This window comes from Gekko japonicus, unplaced genomic scaffold, assembly GCF_001447785.1.
Source record: "Gekko japonicus isolate JY-2015 unplaced genomic scaffold, Gekko_japonicus_V1.1 scaffold160, whole genome shotgun sequence".
Classification (NCBI taxonomy): Eukaryota; Metazoa; Chordata; class Lepidosauria; order Squamata; family Gekkonidae; genus Gekko; species Gekko japonicus.
In genome coordinates, this window is record NW_015165239.1 from 1,680,954 (window position 1) to 1,703,233 (window position 22,280).

Here is a 22,280-nt window from a genome sequence, read left to right on the forward strand (position 1 = left end):
TATATTGTCTTTCCAATCAGGTTGCCTAAGGCTATTCACATACAAAAACACAAAAAATGTAAAATATTAGGAGAGCCCACAGATTTTGGGGAGAGGGTAAACACCATAAAAAAAATCTGTGAGTTTCCGCAATATTTCATAGAGAATCCACAAAATGAGACAGAAATGTTCCCTCGTTCATAGTGCAGAAAGCACTGTCCTCACTATGATTTGGCTATGCGATACCATGTAGCTAAACCTGAAGGGAAAAGCACTGTCCTGCAGCGTCTTGCCTTGAATGTGATATGGCTTTATAACTTCATGTCATTGAATCTGGTTGGCTATACGATGGCATATTTCTATCGTGTGGGGCCGGGACTGCCTTTGGAAACACCCTGTTTGAGCTTCTGAAAAAGGGTTACTGAAACGGTGTAACAAGGAAAGAACTAACTCCCTGATACAAAAACGGTAAGCAAGTGTATATAGCCACATGCAATTCTTCCTAGATACCTTTTGGACCTCTCATATTCTGACTAAATGTTCTTTCAGTCCAAAAAGAAATATATGCATGTAACCTAAAAGCCCCCCTAAGTGTATGAAAGGGCTTGTCTTTGCCTTTTTCTTCCCTTTGAAGAGTTGGTGAGGGAAGCAATAGAAATTACTCTGAAGAGTGAGGTAACTGAAAGTACTTTAGTTCATGTATATAACTGATGGCTGCTGAGAATGAACAAGATGCAATCAAGACTGGACCATTGCTGAATCATCAGTCTTTGTGACCCTAGAGTGACTCTCCAGGGCTTATGAGTGCTTCCCTCCACTCCCCACAGCTCTACTCCACCTGTCACTCTCTGGCTATCTATTCACTAGTATCTATGAAGTAAAAAAAAAAAAATCTGGAAAAAAATGCAATGTGACTAAAGAAATCATTCGTATTCTAAAATTGTTTACCACATCCTGTAGTAAAAGGTACTCCAACCCTTTAATCCCCTGATCACTAACATTAAAATATTTCCGTGCTGATAACCACAAACATATCCACACCTATACTAGTCATTAAGCTGGAAAAGAAACTTGTGATAAATATTTGTAAATTATCTCTGATGATAGAGGATTGGTACTACTGGTACTGCTGACAGAGAACAAAAATAGGAGTTCATGTTTTTTTTAAAAGGGGGGGGGGAAGCTGACCCAAATATGTAGATAAACTGGAAGAAAAGACCCAGGATTGGTATTAACTGAGGTGTGCGACCTATGACAAGGTCAAGAAGCTTCTTAACAAAAACATCTACAATGGGACCCATCACTTTTCACAGGACAAAAAGCTTTACTGGAAACAGCAAAACATGACATAAGGGTATGATTTGTTTTGCTTTAAAAAAAAAGACTAAAATAAAAATATTTGTAAAGTAAATTCAGATTTACAACAAAGATGTAGGATACTTGGTGGTATACAAAGTTAAACTTACCAATAAGACCCTTTGCATTACTTGTTGTCAGAGCTATATGAGCTGGCATGGGGACTGGCTTTGAATCCTCTGCTGTTATAGATGTTATGCTACTGGTTTCAGCTTCAATTGATACATCCTTCCCACCCCGCCGTTTTATGGTACCTGTATCACCTTCAGAGTCCTCTCCCCAGTAGCCTGTGGAGGATGCCCAGCTTGCTCTGGACTGTGCTTGATCAAGGCCCTCCCTACCTTGACTCTGCCTGCCATACTTTGTGCCAAGATCGGAGAACATCATCGGGTCCATGTGGCTGCCTGAGGCCCACAGTCCTGCCCCATCGCCTGAACTATCGAAATGAGCATGTCCAAAAGGAAGAGTCTCCCAACTTCGCTGGTGCTGTATTGTCTGTATGTTGTCATGAGAACCACTTGAGCAAGAAGTCCAACTGCCACGGCCACTATCTGCCGCATCAAGTGATGCTCGATCTCCCTGATCCTGTGACAGCTCCTCTGTACTGGGAGAAGAAAGCATAGTTGCCCCAGCATACAAGCCTCTGTTCTCTGTCAATGGTGCATACGAGCTAAAAGACACAACAGTGAAAGATGTTAAGATGCACAGTATAGCCATTGGCATCCTGCATATCAAAGGAACAGTGCAACATTTATTACTTGACCACAAATGGAAGGCAAAATTTTAATCTACTGTTTCTACCCTCCCAATCAATGCAGAGAAAAGCAACAGCATTCCTTCCCAAAGACAACATATTTACAAAGTAGCGTTTTGTTCAATTTCAAGTACAGAGCAGTCTTCTGTATATACATCAGTGCCCCCCCCCCGAAAGAAAGTCAGTAGTTGCTGAGCAGACTTCTAATGAATCTGATAACGTGCTGTGAAACAAATGAAACACCATATCAAATTCCTTTCAGGCATTACTAAGGGAAAAATTTTGAATCTAAGAATCTTGGGAATATGCTGTTTCACACCACCAACACTGCTAATTTAACTGCATGGAAAAGCGGTAAACAAGCTGCATTGTCTTGGACATACTTGAGAACAGGACTTGCCTTACATTTCCATGCTTTCTAAGATGCCTAATGCTACTGTTCCTGGACAGGCAGTGCCCAGACCTCAAGCCAGAGGCAAAACTGCCCCCGCTGCTCACCTCAATTTAGAAAACTTGGGAAAGGGATTGGTGGCAGGGACTTGACTGGCCCCAGCTTGAATTAGGGGAGCTGCATCCACAGCCCATTTTTTTGTTTTGTTAGTAAATTAAATGTAAGTGCTACAACAAACATAAGTTATCAAATCATGATAATGTATATTACTGCCATGCAGTGTTTCACTTTTTACTGAAAGGCAAGCTTCACTAAAGATTCGCCATGAAGCACATGACTCATACCAGTAAACTCAAATGAAGCCCTGTCTCAAAAGGAAGGGGGGGGAAACTTGGAAGTCCTAGAATGTACACTTAATAAATGTAAAATGCAGGCAAGTAGTTCCTACCCTAGGCTGTACTGATCTGGTTCAATCATGGCTCTTCTGTCAATCCTTCCCACTCCAAGATTAGTCTCCACAATGCTGACAGAATGCCTCTGTCTCCTTTCATCATGTACTGAAACTGGCATGGAGTCAAATGAAGAATTGCTGACAATGCTAGATCTGGAAGAAATTTCACTGTGGCCAGAGTCTGAAAAGTTATCCACCGTGCCACTGGGAGCTAGAGTATAACCTGCACAAGGAACAGAGTCATTTAAATCAATCTGAAGATTTCCACAGTAAACCTTCAATACTGAGATGAAAATTCAAAAATGAAGGAGCTCTTGCAAATGGTTAGTTTTTGATTTTGACTTTGAAATGAGGAAGTGTTGTGAGGACAAAGCCATAGTGATCAAGACAGCAGTCATGGTTGCAAAAAAACTACCTCACCACAATAAAAGAAACTGAAGCCAAACAACTATGGCTGCATCTCTACATAATTATGCACACAAATAGCCAGAGATTGCTCCATAAATATTGGTATGAGAACCATACCCTAGTCCTTGTATCAAGGACAAAAGAAATGACACAATATAAGATTAATGAATGTGAGGCATTTGACACAAGCTTTAGCAATACTGAATTTGCTCACAGAGGAAATGGGCAGTGCTGCCAGATCTGGGACCTACTCTTGAAAGCATTTGGTTCAGAAACCAGGACATGATGCCTCAAGGAAACACCAAGAAAACCTTGCTGGTAGGCAGTCCCACCCCCAACACTAGATGTGGCCCAAGTTAGGAAGTATAGTTCTTAGAATGCAATATATATGTGAACCGCCCAGAGACCCCCTCACGGGTTAGGGCGGTATATCAAGTCTAAAGTTAAATAAATAAATAAAAATAAATAATAACAGAAGATACCCCATAATTCTAAAATGAGGTTGTACCTATAAATTAGGGGGTTCTGTCCCTTCAGACCTTCTCCAATATCTTAAAGCACTCGATGATACTAATGATGTGGGTTTTCTGGAAAAAATATTAATTGGGATGGAAAATTGCCTGATCTCATAAACAGAGCAAGATCTGATTTGTCATGTTTATTGTGACTTATATTTTGTAAATAATTTTTTTAAAACCCTATGTTAATTTCATGTCTCTAGAGCAACAGATGCTTAAACCGAAGTATTTGATTCAGAAAAAAAATCAAGTGTGGCAGTTATATTAAAACAAATTCAAATTTTTATTTGAATACTTGTAAAAAATTAAAGATAGTATGTATTTTTGCTCTTACACAAACTCCATAAACTTTGAAACTGGATTCAGGTTGGGAGTTATCTTTGTCTGAAGCAACAGAACAAAGTTTGAGTCCAGTGGTACCTTTAAGACCAATAAAAGTTTTATTCTAGGGTACAAACTTTTGTGTGCATGCACACTTCTTCATACCATGTTACCTGGCAATGGCATTGTTATTTTATGAAACAATGCATATTAGAACCAGAAATTTTTCAGGAGGAAAAAAAAGCAGTTTGGAAAATCCTGTGCCCAACATCTTTCTTTAACAATCCACTGACCCAGTGGTCTTGGACAGAACCAATCTTATAAATGCTATGCTCTATTTCTATCCCCTGTACAGAAGAAACGGCTGCCAGAAATTTAGCCACAGCCAAAGTAATATGCCCAAATCTCTAGATATTACTGAGACTACCTACTTGCTGATGTTAAAAGCAATCTACATGCATGAAGAAGATTTGAACGACAGGCTTGTCTTCAAAGCAAACCACAAATATACTGACTACTCCCACGCTCTTTTGCAGTGCAATCCTAAACAGAGTTATGCCAGTCTAAATCAATTGCTTTCTATGGGGTTAGACATAGTAACTCGGTACAGGAGTGTACTGTTAGTGTAGGTGTTAAGCAATTTCTGCCTCTGCGTTTTCTTTGTCTCTATGTATGAGTCACTGCAGTTCCCCTGAATTCCTTGGAAACATTTTATACATCCAACTAATTCTACACCACTAAAATAATACTTAGTATCTTATAATTCTATCCACCTCATTTATCACACATAAGGCAGTTTATAAGAATATCTGCATTTTCAGGGCAAGCTACACAAGTATTTGTAACAGCATCCCAACTGCCTGGGGGTGTTAAGAAAAGCTGCTTCACGTACTTGGCTACTGGGAGTAAAGCAGCAGAATCAAGATAGGGGGTGTGGGTAGTTCTGAGGTGCAAAATGGGTTAAACATCCTCCCCCCTGCACCATCTCACTACTCACAATTGGATTTCACAGGCTGTGGATATCTCACAATTACAGCAACAATACTCACACATGCATAGAAGTGCAGTTCATAATGTGTTTCCCAAGTAACCAGAAGCAGCAACCAATTCACATCTTTTATGTTTCCAACTTAATATGCTAACAAAAAACCTGCACACCGTTATCACAGCAAGATATATGAATTCTAAATGTGTGGATGAATAAGTGTATAACAGTGCTCTTCCCCCCATTCACTGTACATGCAAGTAGCTGTTTATCCATTTTCACCACCTTGCACCAATGACATAACTCAATATGCCACCATTTTAAACTTCTCTTTTTCCTACAGAGAGGCAATACTCAGAGAAGTGGAGCAAAGCAAGCCTGGCTATCAAACATTTATGCTGGCTAAACAGAACAGTAATATTTGGGACCAATCTACCCAAATCAAAATAGAAGAGGAAGAGATTGGATTTATACCCCGCCCTTCACTACCCAAAGGTGTCTCAGAGCGGCTTACAAACTCCTTTCCCTTCCCTTCCCCACAACAGACACCCTGTGAGGTAGGTGGGGCTGAGAGAACTCTGACACAAACTGCTCTTTTTCAAGGACAGCTGTGCCAGAGCTTGTGAATGACCCAAGGTCACATCAGCAGGTGCAAGCGGAGGAGTGGGGAATCAAACCCGGTTCTCCCAGATTAGAGTCCGCACACTTAACCACTACACCAAACTGGCTCTCATACTGTCCAACCTTTCATAAATTCACAAGAAATCCAATCCACTCAGCTTGGTATTTATCTATTTTTAAAAATTCTTTCAACAAAAGGCGAAGGATTTAGAACAATCTCCATGGACTTTGGGGGCTTTTTCTCGTATTAAATTCATGATGTGGGAACTGCTACAGCATCATTCTCTCATAAGCCACAAATGGGAAACAGAAGTGCTGCTGACACTATGGTTCCTGTCCTGATGCAATCATCTCTTCCAGAAGCTCAGGTAATATTGCCATGGGAATAAACTACAACATGCTCCCTTCTCAAGTGACCCAGCCTTCTTATACTGAATGAGTTGCAGAGAACACTTCCTAAAACTCTGTGGCAACACATACACCTTTGGGAGAATGAAACTGGAAAAGAAAAGGGGCTATGACTCAGTGGTTCAACATTGACTTGGCAAGCAGAAGGTCCCAGGTTCAATCCAGTTAAACAGACTAGGTGGTAGGTGATGTGAAAGACCTCTACCTGAGATCCTAAAGAGCTGCTGCCAAAGTAAATAATACTGGCTTGGATAACCAATGGTTTGACTGAGTTTAAGGTTCCTGCATGTGTGTTCAGGGTATGATGGAATATGATTTTATTTCCATGTCAACCTCCTGACCACTGCAACCCAGTGGCTCCTAGCACAAATGTATGGGCACTCTTCTCTCCCAATCTGGTGAAGCAAGGACTTGCTTGCATACTCAGAATATGAGTAAGTATGCCCTTAGGAAACATTCTCTTAAGTCAATGTTTGCAGTTCTGGGGCCTTTTATCATTTCTGGGAGATGGTGGAAAACCTGCACACCTCTATCATAGCAAGATACATGACAGATCTGGATATGACTAACCTTGCTGGAGAAAATGGAATCTATATATTATACGGGAACAGGGGGACATTTTCTCCTTAAACGCACAGAATTCCAATTCCTATTTACTGAAGCTTTCTGCATTTCATACTTCCAGGAAAGAGTGAGACTCCCCCCACCCACAACACTGGATCAGGTTATGCCAGACTGACAGACTATAAGCCAGGATATGAAGCAATTATTTGAAGGGAATTTTCAACTATGATTCAATGTTGCATCTGCACCAACCAAGCCATAGTTCAAGCAGTCACCTGCACATATACTTGCCCTGTTGGACTGGACTGATGATGAGAAGTTATCCTATGGCTTGATTACACAACCACCATCTTAACAGCAAACAGTTGTTATTGCCAGCCATGGATATGCAGGAAAGACAGAGGGAGACAAGAAAAATGTTTAAAAGTGTTTATGTACCTTTTCTTGGAGAGCCCTGTGGTGAAGTGGGGGGAGAAGATAGCTGTGAAGAAGCATTTGAAATTGTGTCCTCAGCTTGTTTCTTATGACGGTCTAAACTTCCCTCTTCAGAAAGTGAAAGAATTTTCTTTAAAGCTTGTGGGGAGTTTATGCCTTTAATAAAAGAAAAAAGGGCTTCTTGTAAACAAAATGTACACATACATTTCCCACTTTATGGACAATAAGCTTAAAAGATGCAGGAATAACAAGCTAAGTTATAAGGTCATCATTGTTTGGATTTAATTCCAAAAATATGTCAGAATTGGAGATAGATGTGTAAAATGTGTCATTCTTATTTGTGAAGTGCTAAGAGTAATTCTAGGGGCCACGGTGGCTCAGAGGTTAAGACACTGAGTTGCAGACCAGAAAGTCTGTCGCTCAGCAGTTTGAGACCCTAGCGCCGCATGGCGTGAACTCCCGTCTTGGTCCCTAGCTCCTGCCAGCCTAGCAGTTCGAAAGCAAGAAACTGCAAGTAGATAAACAGGTACCACTTTTGTGGGAAGGTAACAGTGTTCCGTGCACCTCGGCATTTAGTCATGCCAGCCACAGGACCACAGGGAAGTCTTCAGTAAGTGCTGGCTCTTTGGCTTGGAAACAAAGATGAGCACTGCCCCCTAGAGTCAGAATTGACTGGCTTTCGAGCAAGGGAAACCTTTACCTTTTAAATTACCTGAGACATTGTTGTTATGCTCCATCTGTCTCCCCTCTAGCATGGAACCAACTAATAGCAATTTAGCCACCTGTAGGGATTTACTGAGGGCTCACAAATCCAAGATGGGGCATAAAACACCCCTTTTTTCTTGATTAGAAAGTATCTAGAAAAAAAAACCTGCCAATGACTTGCTCTGCTGGGATCTCACTAATAGCTCCTTTTCAAAGGGGGTCCTCTACCTCAGCCCTCAGTTGAGGGGGGGGATGGGGAAAAGTACTAGGCAAGTTGCCAGGTAGGGGTGATGCAAACTCCAAAAAATAACCCAACCATCTTTAGTAAATGCACATCAACTAGAAACAAACTGGCATACATTACTGCCGAACAATGGCGAGACAGCTAGTCATGCAAAATATTTCCCACTGTTATGTTGATCCCTTGGGGAGATAGACTGGTGTTTCCCCCTTTTTTTCCTGCTGTGCCGCTGCTGCGTATAGGATGGGCGGAAATCCTGGAACTGTAGCTGAGTAGGCTGGTATCGATAAGGCCTTGAGTACTGCATGGAGTGTCTTGAGAAGTACATAGGTTTACTCCCAGAGGAAGGAGCTGCTTTCAGGCCTAGGGATCTGGTGATCAGCTTGTTCTTTCCTCTCCTCTCCAATGTGGAATCTGTTTAATTACTGAATGGCTCCTTCCCTTCAAATGGCATATCCTTCACTCTTGCTTTGGTGTCTGCTTGGAGGGCTGAGGAATGGAGCCAGGAGTGTCTTCGTGGAACTATAGTAGAGGCTATAGCCCTGGTGCAGCAATCAAAGGAGTGATGGGAAACATTTGTTGCTTTCCTAGCTTCATTTCTTCTGTTTGGAGAGTTGAAGCTGCTGCTTTCTTGTCCTGAGGCAGGAGGTTCAGGAATTGCCCCATTCGCTCCCAAAGGAGCATCTGGTACCTTCCCATGGGCTCAGAGGCCCATTGCTCCAGAGGTAGATTTTTCTCCCTAGCGAATCCAACTGATGCCCCTCTTTGTTGAGGGGGAGATGCATAAGATCTTGGTCTCTCCTTGGATGGGAGAACCTCCACCACAAGTGAGTTGACCAGGGGGTGTTGAGTAAGGAATTCACATCTGTCCTCTTTAATTCTGTAGAGGTTCTCCAGTTTTTTGGCTTTAGAGGGGATGGAAGCTGGCTTTAACCAAATCCCACCTGCCATATCTCGAAGGCCCTGGTGCATAAGGAAGGCAGTCAGACCCATGTTCTCCAAGTATAAAACCTTCACGATCTGATCCGATGGCTTCGGATCTGTAGGAATCAAAGCCAAATCCATGGCTGTTCTGAATATAATTGGAGGTGCTCCATAGATGAGACTAGAGGGTGCGAACCTACCATTTCCACTGGAGTTGGCACCAAGGGGGTTTCAGAGTCAACATCAGATCCATTTATTTGGAGTTCGACTTGAACTGCTCTGAGGGAGATGTCGAACAGAGAGCCCATGTCGATGGGATGGGCAGATGAATGTATCTCTGGCAGAGTTGAACTTGGAGGCATGCCCCACAGGAAGAGTTGAGGCGATGGAGAATGTTGGTCCCACTGACCCAGGTGGTGGGTACCATGGGAACCAAGGGGCTGGAGGTGGTGTCCATTGTGGAAACAGCTCAGATGCCACCAGTTCTGATGCCCTGGGACATGATGGCACCAAAGCCGGAGGTGGGGCTGGTATCTTGACAACTTTGTTGTCTGATGAATGTGGTGTTGATTCCTCCCTCAGGGATGGCGAGGATGTTCTTGGGATAGCTACCTGTTGTGTTGGTTCCAACAGGCCCAGCAACTGGGCTTGTGGCAAGAAGGTTTGCTGGTACCAGAGGGATCTTGCACTGTTCGACAGCAATAGTGATCAGTATCAAGGGGAAATATGTTTAGTTTTCTTTTTCTTCTTAGCTGGCAGTTATGACATTTTGCAGCCTTCCTAGCGGTCAGATCCGAGATAGCTGAGGAGGTTGCTGACCTCAGACTGGGCATCTGGGCCTGCTTTTCTGGGGGAGTCTGAAGCTTCTTGGGCTGGGCTCCCACAGCCTTCTCCCAAAGTGCCATTTTCAGTTGGGAGGCCCTTTCAGTCGCCTTTGGTGTAAATTTATTAATTGTTTTAATCCCTGTATTGTTTACGTTATTTTAACTTTGTTAGCTGCCTTGAGCCAGCATGCCCGGCAAGGTGGGATACAAATAGAAACAATGAATAAATAATAAATAAATAAATAAACTGATGGCAGTGATCACAGGCCACAGTATTATACTCTTCCTCCAAACAGCGTTAAATATGAAGAGTACTTATTGGACTGGGCCATTTTAGTGCTGCAGTCTGCACAATTTTTAAAGAGGGCCATTCTCCACTGATAGCTAAGGAGAAGGACCACCAAAAATCAAAGAGAGAAAAACTCACAAAGCAATAGCAGCAGTGAAGAGAAGACTGAGGGAAGTTCGCTCTCCCTCTCCCAGTCACATGGCCATTTGGGCAGGAAATGCAGGCTCCGGATGGGAGGGGGAGAGTGATCTCTTAGACAAGAAAGCTCTAGAAACGTATAAGTCCTCTTCGTGGCAGGCCTCTGCATGCGCAATTCCATGTGGGACTGCACAGAAGTCACGAAGACAAATCAAGTTTTCTTCCTTCTTGACCTGTTGGTTCAGTGTAGCCAGTGGCCAGAGTAGAAACAGTTCTATCATATAAAGAAATGTGGGGGGTACTGTCCCAGGCATTGTAGCATGACATGCCAGCCTCACAGTAACAACCAGGATATCAAAGGGTGCTGGGATAAAAAGGGTGACACAGTCATACCCCTGCTACTGGGATCTAGTAGGAAGAGCTGGCATCCAGATGCTACTGGATCAAAGATCCCTGAGATGAGTCACATCACATCACCTACAACAAGCCAGAGAATGGTGCCATGATGATGGTAGGATAGCAGCAGACAGGTGAGGAAGTACTGTGGTGCTTTCTGAGAATCTTCCAACTGACTTTCCAATACCAAAGCCCAAGATGGAGAAGAGGTGTCTGAAGACAGGAAGAGGTCCTTGAAGTTGGCAATACTAGTAGGGGCACCTCAAAAATTAGCACCATAACTACGGGTATGGTTTGTAAGTAAAACAGAAGTAGTATGGGAGACCAAATCCTTCTTATTCTGCTACTGTCTCAACTTGCTAAGTTCTGGAGATAAAGCATTTCTTTTCTTCACTTTGTACAGAGAAAGATCAGTCCCTATAGCAAGAGGTTCAGGAACTGATGCTGATAGGGCAGAGACTGAGCTCCACTGTAAACTGTGCTTGGGGACCTTTGGGTCACCCACCTAAGACACTGTCAAAGCCTTTACCTACTGTAGAGCTTGAGGTCTGGAAAACTGGTTTCTTCAGGCTTGTTTCAGGACAGACAAAAGGAAGTACTACTTTAAATACTCATTGAGTAAAGTGTGAAATTCACTGGCAGCAGATGTAGTGCTAGGCCATGAACATATATGGTTTTAAAAGAGAGTTAAGACACATCAACAATGGAGGGGTTCATTAATGGTGGATAGAATGAGGAGGAGAAAGGGTGGGTAAAATCACTTCATTCTTTTTCTTCCATGAGCAGACCTCCACTTGCAGAAGAGGCAAAAAGGGCAATCTCACACCCTTCCCTCTCTCCACTACACCACCCAGCTAGAACATGGAAATCCCTTGACCTTGGGAATAAACGTTCCCAGGATCTCAAATAGCTGCAGGGGGAGAGAAGGGTGGGGAAGATCATAGACTGTCAGTGCTTTCCACTGGCAGTTCATAGGATCCAAGACTGTAAATGCAGTGCCCACTTGTCTAAGTGGCCAGGAGCAAAATAATCGTCTACTCAAAGTGAGGTAATAAAAATGTATTTTTCTTATCTTTGTTTGCAGCTTCTTAAATAAAGTATTCCTTTATTGTGTGAAAGTACAATACAGAAACATTAACTTGAACTAACCTGTTATAAAAGTACTCTCTTCCTTTAACACTTTTTAAACATTTAATAATATGGAAGTTTTCTTTCTTTTTCTTTTTTTATTTAACAAAATGAAGTATCTCATATCACTTACCAAAGGGTGGGAGGTCTTTGACTGGTACTTTCTTACGAGATGGATAAAGAGATACAGCAGGAACCTGCAATGCTTGGTTTGCTTTGTGTTGCTGCTGCTGCACCTTCTGCTGTATACCTGACCTATGTGCAACTGGAGATGTTTCAGGCTTTCCAGACCGTTTATCCCCTGGAGTCTTGGGTACTTCAGCAAAAATATAACAAAAATTAATTTTAATGTATTAAAATTAGTGTCAAGACTATTTTGAAAGCTCTTGATTTGTAAACACTGGCTAGATAACTAATAAAATCTGAGTCCGTTCTAAAGACTTTTCTGATTTGAAGTCAGAATTTATTGGTCCCATCATTTGACTATTTTTTGTCTACAAAATAAGACATGTGAAGGCTCAGAAAAGTTCAGGGAACAACTGGATTTTCCCCTGTCCCCCCCCCCAAGCCTTTTTCGCCAATCTTTCTGATGGAATAATTAGACATTTTGGAGAGTACTGGATCATCCCCCCACCTCAGAAAGACTGAAAACCAATTAGGAAGAAAGAGTAGAAAGAAGCAGCAGCACTTTCAGCTTGTGCTACCCTACTCTAATGGTTTCAAAACCATGGAATGGTGGAAAGCTGTATGATCACATAGGACAGACAAGGGAGACAAAGCGTTTCTGCAATTTCCCCCTCTGATTCTCTCATTTTCAGAAGAGAACTGCTCACATGTATTGCTGGCTGGTTCACATTGCAGGGATAGTGCCTGGAGGCTCTCTTCATCCATTTCCAGATCCAAGTTAGAGAGATACTGCTTGACTTTACGAGCCATCTGAGCATCTTCGTATAGTTTTTTGGCATTGAGAAAAGAGCTGCGACGAACTCGTTTTTTGTGTCCACCTGTTTGTGCAACGTCAAGCACTGCTGTGTTTGTACTACCTTGACTGAGAGACCTGGGGTGAATCAAGACAAGATGATAAATGTGTAACTTGGCTTATCACAGTATCTTTCAATGAACTTGAAACATGCAAAGGTCTGCATGATGTCAGTCTATGGTCAAAGCTTACATGCCTCATTCAAGTAAGTCATACAGTTACAATAGAGAGAAAGTTAAGAATCAAGAACACTCATAATTCAATTGTACTGGTGCATATATATATTCATCGACAAAAGTTCTTGTGGGTTATTCTGCTCCAAATATGCAATTCTACTTCATCAATGAAAAAACGGCCAAGCCAGCTCTTCCACTGTGGGCTGAATACTGAAAGGGCCGGTGCATTAAAAAAGGCTCATGCAACACAATGTACCTGACCAATAAAGCTGAACTTCAAAATGCAGCAGGCAGAACTCACCATAATTTCTGAGGGTGCATATTAAAATATTTTATTCTATTTGTAATGTACCACAAAAGTCATCTGTATTTGGATTACCCCCCATTAACCCAGCTAAATAAGTATTTCATGTTAAATAAAATGGTCTATTAGTTAATAGGAAAACAGCATGCAAATCTGGATGTATTTATGTATGACAGCTATTTTGCTTCTAATTTGTTAACAGCATAAAATGGAGGCTGGTTTGTAGAAAGAAAATTTAGTTAGTTGAGCTGTAAAAAGCATCATAGATAAACTAATGCAATATGTGGCTTTAGACGGTTCTATTAATTTATGTAGTATACATAAATGTCTTTTTAAAATCTAAACCACCATTCTACAACCCCGTTTTGAACACTATTCCCATTGAGAATGGCAACTTTGGGGCTACTGGATGAAACTATGGTGTCTCATCACTTGCTTTTCTGTAAAGTTTCACAGCTCTTGAATTGCTGTCCTCAAGCACAAGCAGTACTGGATTAATGTAATGTAATGCAAGAACAAATGGGTTAACAAAGGGGGGAAATGCCAGAGCACCAGAAAAATTAAGGGAAGCAAGAGGAAATAATGCAGATGTTCAGAAAAGAATGCTTGTCTGTATGTTTTCTCTGCAACCACTTACCCCAAGCTTCTCCACTTCTTCTTCCTGCAAGTGAGAGCCATGAATATTGTAGCATGGATTTAAGGAAGAGACAGAGAAAGGTTATAAGCTCAGAAGAAAAAGATAAGGGCAAGCAGTACAAGAAAGCCCATAATAGCCTTATTATAGGGACTCCACAAAGTGTACGAATGTACTCAAATGAAAAACTATATGCTAAGCTACATATACAACTACTTACTGCAACCTCCAGTATATAAAGGTGTTATACAATTTGCAATAATGATGTTCCTTGCTTCTCAGGTTTTATATAATGTACTTTGCTTATATATGCATTCCCTATACACTGAACCAAGTGGCATTTTTTCAGATACCCAAACTAATTTTAAAATTCAAGAATCCCTTATTATAATAAGAAAAAAGTAATTTATAAACTTATCATAGCTTTTATGGGTTAACATTTTATAAAATTAAGTCATATCAACTAACAGATGATTAATAAAGATGAATATGAGCTACTCATTAGTTAAATCTCAAACCATTTGAAAGCCTGGTGTGTTCCAGAGAGCATGTGTGCTACCCTACCTTCTAAAGTATTAAATAAAGTCTCACCAAAGTACTATCAATGCCAGGCATTAAAATTCCTGCTGCTTTTGAAAAAGAAGCATGGTGATACTTCTAGAATCAAGCTTCTTCATTGAATCCCTGAAACACCTTCAGCTGCAAAGGTGATATACACCTAATTTGTGTTAGCAGCATGTATGTAATAAGAGTGTTCTTCAAGAATATAGCAGTTAAACTGCAACAGGTTTTTTAAAGGCAAAATACAGCTGCTCAGTTGCTCACAACAGCATTATTATGCCACATGGCTGAAACCTCAGGAAAAAATAGTGACACAAAAAAGCAGGGCATATGTGTTACTAAACATAGGACAGTTGAACTGTGAATGTATGAAATTAGGGGCTACCTACCATTTGTCATATGCATTTGGATATAGCATTATAAGAGGCTGTGAGCTCATATGCTACTAAAATAACACTAAAATAGCTGAAAAGACTACTGCTTACTTTCAGATGGATGCATCTAGTAATACATGGCCATGATTAAACAAGCTGCAGCCACAGAAATAATGTGATTTGAATGCCTTCTCAACTCTAGGACTCATGCTTAGACTGATTCCAAAGCACACTAACTTCTGTTCGTAGTAAAAATTAATTTCACTATAACTATATAGATATTTTGTCTTTTTAGGCTTTCAAATAAATTTCTGTTAAGATCAAAACAACCTCACCTAGTCCTGAACATTAAAGCAGGATCCATGTTAACAGAAGCCATTCGGCCCACATGGCGAATCTCTTTTGCAATCATTCGTAGTTTCTCAAAGTTGACCAAACCTTCCACTTTAGAATCATTGCCTACATTGGTAAAAAGAGTTAAGCACAAATAAGTGTATCATCTGCCATTAGTCAACAAATTAAAAATGATAAATCATTTGTATATATTTTTTTTAACTTACCTTCATGAAGGAACGTAAGGTCTTTTTTGATTACAGGGAACAGTGGGATAATTGGGGGCTGTAGGTTTTGGCTGTTCAAGACATTGCGGTATTTTGCCATGTTACGCGATGGATCAAATAAATCCTGAAGATCTTGAAACAATTTCTCATATTTGCTTGGAAGTTTTTCCCAAGTGGTACGAAGTCTTGCAACAGGAGCTAAATTCAGGCCACTAAAGAAAGAGTTAAATGGGTTCTAACTTCTCTGATCCCCATCAAATTTAAACCTGCATGCAAAGAATCTCACAAATATGTTCTAATATATAATTTGTGAAGCAAGAAGAAAAATAGTTAAAGAATTTAACGGAGCAATTAAATCTGGTACTAGTTAATACAAATTCTGGTTTCAAGGACTATATATCTTAAAAGTGTTTAAAACTGTCATGTTCAAACAGTCCCCATGAGTTGAAGATTAATTTCAACAGCAATTGGTAAAAGTAAATTGGAGTTCCACTGTTTTACCAAAAATACTGTCAGACACATTACTATGCTGCCTTTCAAACAGTAACAGGGCAACAGACTCATATAAACAAGGGACACTTTTAGTAATGATGTTGCCATGATCATCAGTAAGCATTTGTTACTGCCAGATGGAAGTATTGTAATGAGTAGTACAGTAAAGACTATTCAGCAATTGCAGCTGTAGAACACTATGAGTCATTCCCTTAGTACTAGGCAAAAGAAGCATGTTATTACCAGAGTTCCAGAAGAGACATCAACTAGCTATGTTCATTTGTATGCAGTGGTGATATCGATTATAAAAGCTCTCTGTTATCAGAATTCCAGATCTGACATTCAGCTCTGTTTCTTATGTCAGTGTCAGCAGTTAAAATGGTCAACTAAAATGCCTTAACTGATTCTAAAATTAATTATTTCGGACCAGACTAATGATTGTAAGAGGCCCCTAATTATCAAATTCATTTATTTACTGAGTGATAGTTTCTCACCCTATTGACCTCCATAAAAATGATCAGAATTACTCTAGTCGTGAATGATTCAGAATTAGAAGAAGAGGAGATTGGATTTATACCCCACCCTTCACTACCCGAAAGAGTCTCAGAGCAGTTTACACTTTCCTTCCCTTCCCCTCCCCACAACAGACACCCTTCAAGGTAGGTGGGGCTGAGAGAGCTCTTTTGAGAACTGCTCACGAGAGAACAGCTCTGAAAGAACTTGTAACTGACCCAAGGTCACACCAGCAGCTGCATGAAGGAATGGGGAATCACACATGGTTCTCACAGATTAAAGTCTGTGCTCCTAACCACTACACCAAACTGGCTCTCATCACTGATAATCCATTCCAGTATTTTCTGAGATTGCTCACAAATTTTACCTTCTTATAGTAATCTAGTGCAGAGATCATGAGGACACAATAACTATCAGTTTCAAATTACATGTTTGTTTGTTTTTAATCCAATGAAGTTTAGGGTTTTTTTTCAGAACTGCTGACACTTCATTAAATGACAACTGATGACAACTGCCCCCTGTGCCACAACAGAACACCACCTACTGCTTGGTCATCTCCAAATTTAGCATAAAACTGTTTTTCTAAATCCTGTTGTCATCCACTGTAAAAGTCTTTACAAACATTTTGTAGGCTCCAAGCTACAGAAAAAGTGGATACCATAAGTATACTGATGGTAACTCACAATCCTCTTTATCCATCTCAACTTGAAGAGGTATCCGAAGAAGAATAAAGTTAGAAGTTTGGGGCAGTTCACAGGGAAGTCTTATATAAATGACAAGAAGTTACCCAGTTGCAAACATCAATATCTCATATCTCCAAAGGCATCTGTCCATGCTGAATGCATTAACAAAAGCAATGAAGTACTATTTTCCTTATAAATGAAGGCCTATAAGCACAGAGATGTATCTGAAGAAGTAAAACAGCAATCTGTTCCACAACTCTTCATCCAAAAAGGAAGGTTAGAAATAAGGCACTAACCAGACAATTCAGAATCAGATTTTGTTTGGAGAGCTATAGATTAAAAACTGTCCTGTGCCAAGCGCTCTCTAAAAGAGACACTGAGAATTTAACAATTAACTTCTGCTGGCTACCTTTAATCATTCAGTCTGGGAACCTACCCAGCTGACAACTGGAGTTATGCATGCCTATAAACATACCCTTGAAATTAATAAGTATTGTTGAATGAAGTACACCCACACAAACAGAATAATACTCAGCCTCTCATACATGTAGTTATAGATGAAGTGGAGTCAGGGAACTTTATAATAGACACCCCCCGCCCCCGAATCATATCTCCTTTCCCAAATCCAATCCAGCAGACATTTTAGTTTGTGTAGTGTTTAGAAATACTTACAGATTGATAAATGGCAAAGTCAAGCTTATGATGATTATTTAATCATCAAATTGTTTTTGGAAGAAATACACACCCTTTACATTTGTTCTACGTGAGGCCAAATATCTCAAGGGATATTATTCTTGTAACATATCATTAATACCCCCTCCAAATGATAATATTTTGATTTCTAGTACCCTTTCACTACAGTGTGTCAACTTATATGTTAAACCTTACAAATGCTGTGTGAAACCATAGGGGAAAAAAGAATTCTTGTCTTCTTTACCTTATTATTGCAAACATGGAGTTGAAGTTCTTGCATTCCCTGCAGTGCAATGCTATCTTAATGAAGTGCTTAATTATCTTCATCCTTTTCAGCTGGTTGGTTTCTCGTAGAATCTCAGATGCTACCCAAAAGGTTTCTTGGTTTATTACTTCTTCAAACTTTTTCAAGTTAGAACAACTAATTTTAGATTTCAGCTTAAACAAGTCATCTATGTACTCTGTAGGCTCAATGTTACGGAACAGTTCAAAGTTACGCATTGAGAGTTGGGTAGCCACTTCAACAGTACTGAGCTGCAGTAGAGAAATTTGACTCTCTCTCAGCAATTCCTGAGCATCTTCATCAGAACACAATGTTTCAGTTTCCATATTGTTTTTCAGATAATACCTGTGGAAATAAAATTTCCCAAATATTAAATAGAATATTATGAATGTGACATATTTGATAAGCAATTTATTAACTGAAATGGCTGCTGTGGCACTCCCACCTTCCACTAAGCTGTATTCTGTCAGCAAGCTTGGAAAGTTGATCTGGAAGCCTCCTTTGCTTGATTACGCCTTCTGGAGTGACTGAGACTTCACACAAAGAATATGCATCAGGAGTGGTAGTTAGAGCAAACTCTCGGATTGCCTGAATAACCACTTCCTTTGCAGTTGTGTCTTTACTGATCATAATGTAGCGACTTTGCTGGTCTGCTTTGAAAACTCTCAGAACTTGATCTGGTAAGTCTGAAACACAAAAGAAATCATTGTCCACCATGTAATGGAGAAAGCGGCTCTGTTCATTCAGCAATACCAAAATAGGACTAGATATATATTTTGTTTTGTGGTTTCTTCTTCTTCCTAAAAAATTGTTCTTGCATGAGGCTGTTCTCTACCTTCCTCTTAGAATGTCATAGTTCTCCCTACTTGCTTTAAGGTCACTTTCCACCAGGCAACAAATGGGATAAACAATTTGACTTGCTGTAATATAGAGATTATATTATCTCTATCTTTTTCCTATCAAACTTTAGAATGAAAAATGACCTTAGAATGGGGGGGGACCCCACAATACCTAGTTTTGACCAAGTCCTAAAATAAGGGATTCCTTTGTTGAATAAAAGCTGGGTGCTTTTTCTTTGCTGTCATCTGCTCTTATTTCTACTCTTCTACTCTTCTTGTGTGAATGAGAAGACTTGGTTTTTGGACAACAGCAGTGTTCAGCCTCTTTACCCTCTATTTCCTTGCAGGTTTCTATTCACAGACCCCTTTTATAGTCAGTTACAATTTCCAAGCTCCATTATGAAACAAATGTTAAAGCCAAGCTCCCCCCATTCCTTGATTCTGTTCTTATTTCTCCTCCTCCTTCTCTGACCCTCATTCCTCTTCTCACTTTTCCTATCTCCCGTTTTCATGATCATCATCACGCCTTTGCTGAAGTATTTAAAAAATGGAAGAGCAGATAAAGAGTTCTTTGGAGTCTTGGCTTAATTTACATTCAACAAATTTATTTTAATGTTGTGTTGACAGATTTGGCTGACCTTTGACAGCCACCTTGACTCACTGTTTACCCTGGGGAAAAACAGAATAAAATGTTTTGATAAATAAAATGTAGATTGTAGGGAGCTGTGGGCAAGCCAAGGGAAAATCCAGAACCTTGGGAAAGGAAATGTGCAATACTTGACTTTGCCCAAACTCAAAGAAGCTCCCCAACCTGAACAACCTAAAGCGTATGCAGAGGCTTCTTATATAACCCACATCCTAGCCAAGTAACCATGTATAAAGAACAGCCTTACACTGCTTGCGGACCTGGACCAATGTGAGGGGTCCAACAGGAGGAAACTGAAAGAACCTGATCATGTTGGGATAGGGGGACTTTCAAGTAGTCAAGTCACAGGTCATACAGAGTTTTGAGTTCAATGCCTGCATCTTAAAATGATCTCAGAATCAAAACAGTAGCCCATGAAGCTGCTTCAGGTAGAAGTAAGAAGCTTTCACTTCTGGCTTCTCACCAATAAGTAACTGAAGCATCTAAATCATTTTCAAGGGCAATTCCATGTAGAACGTGTTGCAGAAACCAAGACTTGCAGTTAAAGAAGCACGAATCAGCATGAAGCCAGGAGAGGAACCAATTTTCACACCACGGCCAAGCAAATAAATAAATAAATAAAATGCTGTCTTTGCTACTGCAGATATTTGATCTAACAATAGTGAAGGATCCAATAAAATGTCACTGCAATACCATCTAAAACAGGCAAAGCACTATCACCTATGTCTTGTCTGGATTCATTTATAGCTTGTTCTCCCTCAGCTACCCTGGCTCATCTTTCAGGGAATGTGCTTTGCTCTCGTTAAGCTGTTACTCATATTCAGGACTTAAACAACAGCAACACAAGCTGGAATACACTTTATATGTACATAATCCTGTTTTACACTCTGAGGTATAGAAGAATTTTTGAAGGACATGTACTTGTCCAATAAGAACATGAGAAGAGCCTTGCTGGATCAGACCAGAGATCCTTCTAGCCTACACACTGGCCAGTTATTCTAAAGGGCCAAAATTGGCATAGGGGTTAAGGCCTTTCCCTGATGTTGCCTTCTAACACTGGTATTCAGAGGTTTAATGCCTCTAATAGTGGAGTCTCCCTTTAGTCACCATGGCTAGTAGTCATTGATGGATCTTTCCTTCATGAATTTAAAGCTCTCTCTGCTTGTGATCATCACTACCCTCCACTAGTGAATTCCATATTTTAAGCATTTGTTGAGTAAAGAAGTACATTTCTACATGCTGAGCATTACAACATAGGCAAATCTGTATTCCAAGCCACCTGAACTCCAATGGAAAAAATGTGTTGCAAGTGTAAAAAATGCACCCCTTGGCCATGGCTACCAGCATAATAAAATGCTGAGTTTCAAATGCACCTAACATGGCAAATAGTTTTATGTTCCATCTTTAGGTCTGGTCAATTCCTACAGGCTATAAGCAATAGCAATTCTGACAAGCTGCTTTTCTTTCTGCTCTAGTACATTCCATTTCCTGAATGCCTCCCCAATCTCCATCTATAACACGGTCCAAAGTAACAACAAAACAATTTAACTGTGCACTTTCTAAAGTTTAAAGTATACTCTGTAGCTTGAAATTACAGCCCAACTTCTTTAAAGCCCTAAAGGGAGTACTGAGTGTTAAACAAATCGAGTACAAGAAGCTGGTGGAAAACCAAAATTCACTGAAGGGAAAAAAGGTTCCAATGATGTCACCTTGACACAGAGAGTACTCCATCTTTCTGTGTTATACCTCTGAGGATGCCAGTCACAGCTACTGATAAAACATCAAGTCCTACAATGCCAAGACCGCGGCCATACAACCCGGAAAATCTACAACAGCTAAATCTACAACAGCTAAAGTTCCAATGATGTGTTTACAGGTAGACAGTCCAATAATATTATACGCGGTAACACTCATATTCATACATCACACGTTACTGACTTCTATTTAATTCTGAAACTCTGCCCTTGAAGATCTTTCCTTCCTAATTTGACTACCAAAAAGTTATTGTATGGGGTGGTAGCCCCATTTCCACATTCACCAACTCCTTAAGAGACGCCAGTGGGGGCAGCCTCACCCAGGCACTGCTGAGGCAGGCAGCCCAACCAGTGTGAAGTCATATTTGGAAAGGCCCCAGTAGCAGCATCAGAACCTGGCATGCTCAGGCAACAGGCTATACCTGAGGACAGGCTGTAGAAAGAGTCCAGCAGCAGCTGGGAACCTCCTGGGGCTTGTGCATAAAGACAGAGCAGCCTCTTAAAACCTGAGAGGAGGGCCAAACAGGAGAAGGGAAGGCCCAGCCAAGGAAGCCATTGGCCCAGATTCCCTTCAATCATCAGGCCCTCCCCTGAAGAGAGAGCATTGGGGGGGGGGACAGGTTCAGCCCACACCCAGGAAATCTTTTATTAGGCCAGCCCAGGGAAGGCCAGAGAGGAAGGGCCAGACCAGTCCCACAAAGGCATGGGAAAGGCAACTGGCAGGAGAGAGAGGGAACAGAGTGACACTATTCTGAGGGTCTTCCTGGGGTGAGAGCTACAGAAAGGACACAATGGAGGGTGCTACAGCCCCAGACTCCATCCCAGTACTGGTGGAGCCTGACAGCTATGTTCAGGATTATGGGACCTACATGGACAAATGCCATGTGGAATGGGTGCTGTAACAGGGAAGGCTATTAGCCAAGACTGAGAGGATAATCTCGATGTATCCAACC

At 40.8% G+C, this 22,280-nt stretch overlaps 1 protein-coding gene across 1 annotated transcript in view; it reads right to left on the minus strand.

Moving 5' to 3' along the window:
- Window positions 1-22,280, minus strand: part of LOC107109403 (rap guanine nucleotide exchange factor 2) — a 60,952-nt gene that overhangs the window by 3,934 nt on the left and 34,738 nt on the right. The window contains exons 12-21 of the mRNA XM_015410014.1: window positions 18,534-18,774; window positions 18,050-18,433; window positions 15,425-15,636; window positions 15,200-15,323; window positions 13,933-13,956; window positions 12,670-12,893; window positions 11,970-12,152; window positions 7,195-7,347; window positions 2,929-3,154; window positions 1,446-2,005 (exon numbers count right to left, since the gene is read on the minus strand). Coding sequence (XP_015265500.1) covers window positions 1,446-2,005; window positions 2,929-3,154; window positions 7,195-7,347; window positions 11,970-12,152; window positions 12,670-12,893; window positions 13,933-13,956; window positions 15,200-15,323; window positions 15,425-15,636; window positions 18,050-18,433; window positions 18,534-18,774 — 2,331 coding nt within the window. The remainder of the gene's footprint in view (window positions 1-1,445; window positions 2,006-2,928; window positions 3,155-7,194; window positions 7,348-11,969; window positions 12,153-12,669; window positions 12,894-13,932; window positions 13,957-15,199; window positions 15,324-15,424; window positions 15,637-18,049; window positions 18,434-18,533; window positions 18,775-22,280) is intronic.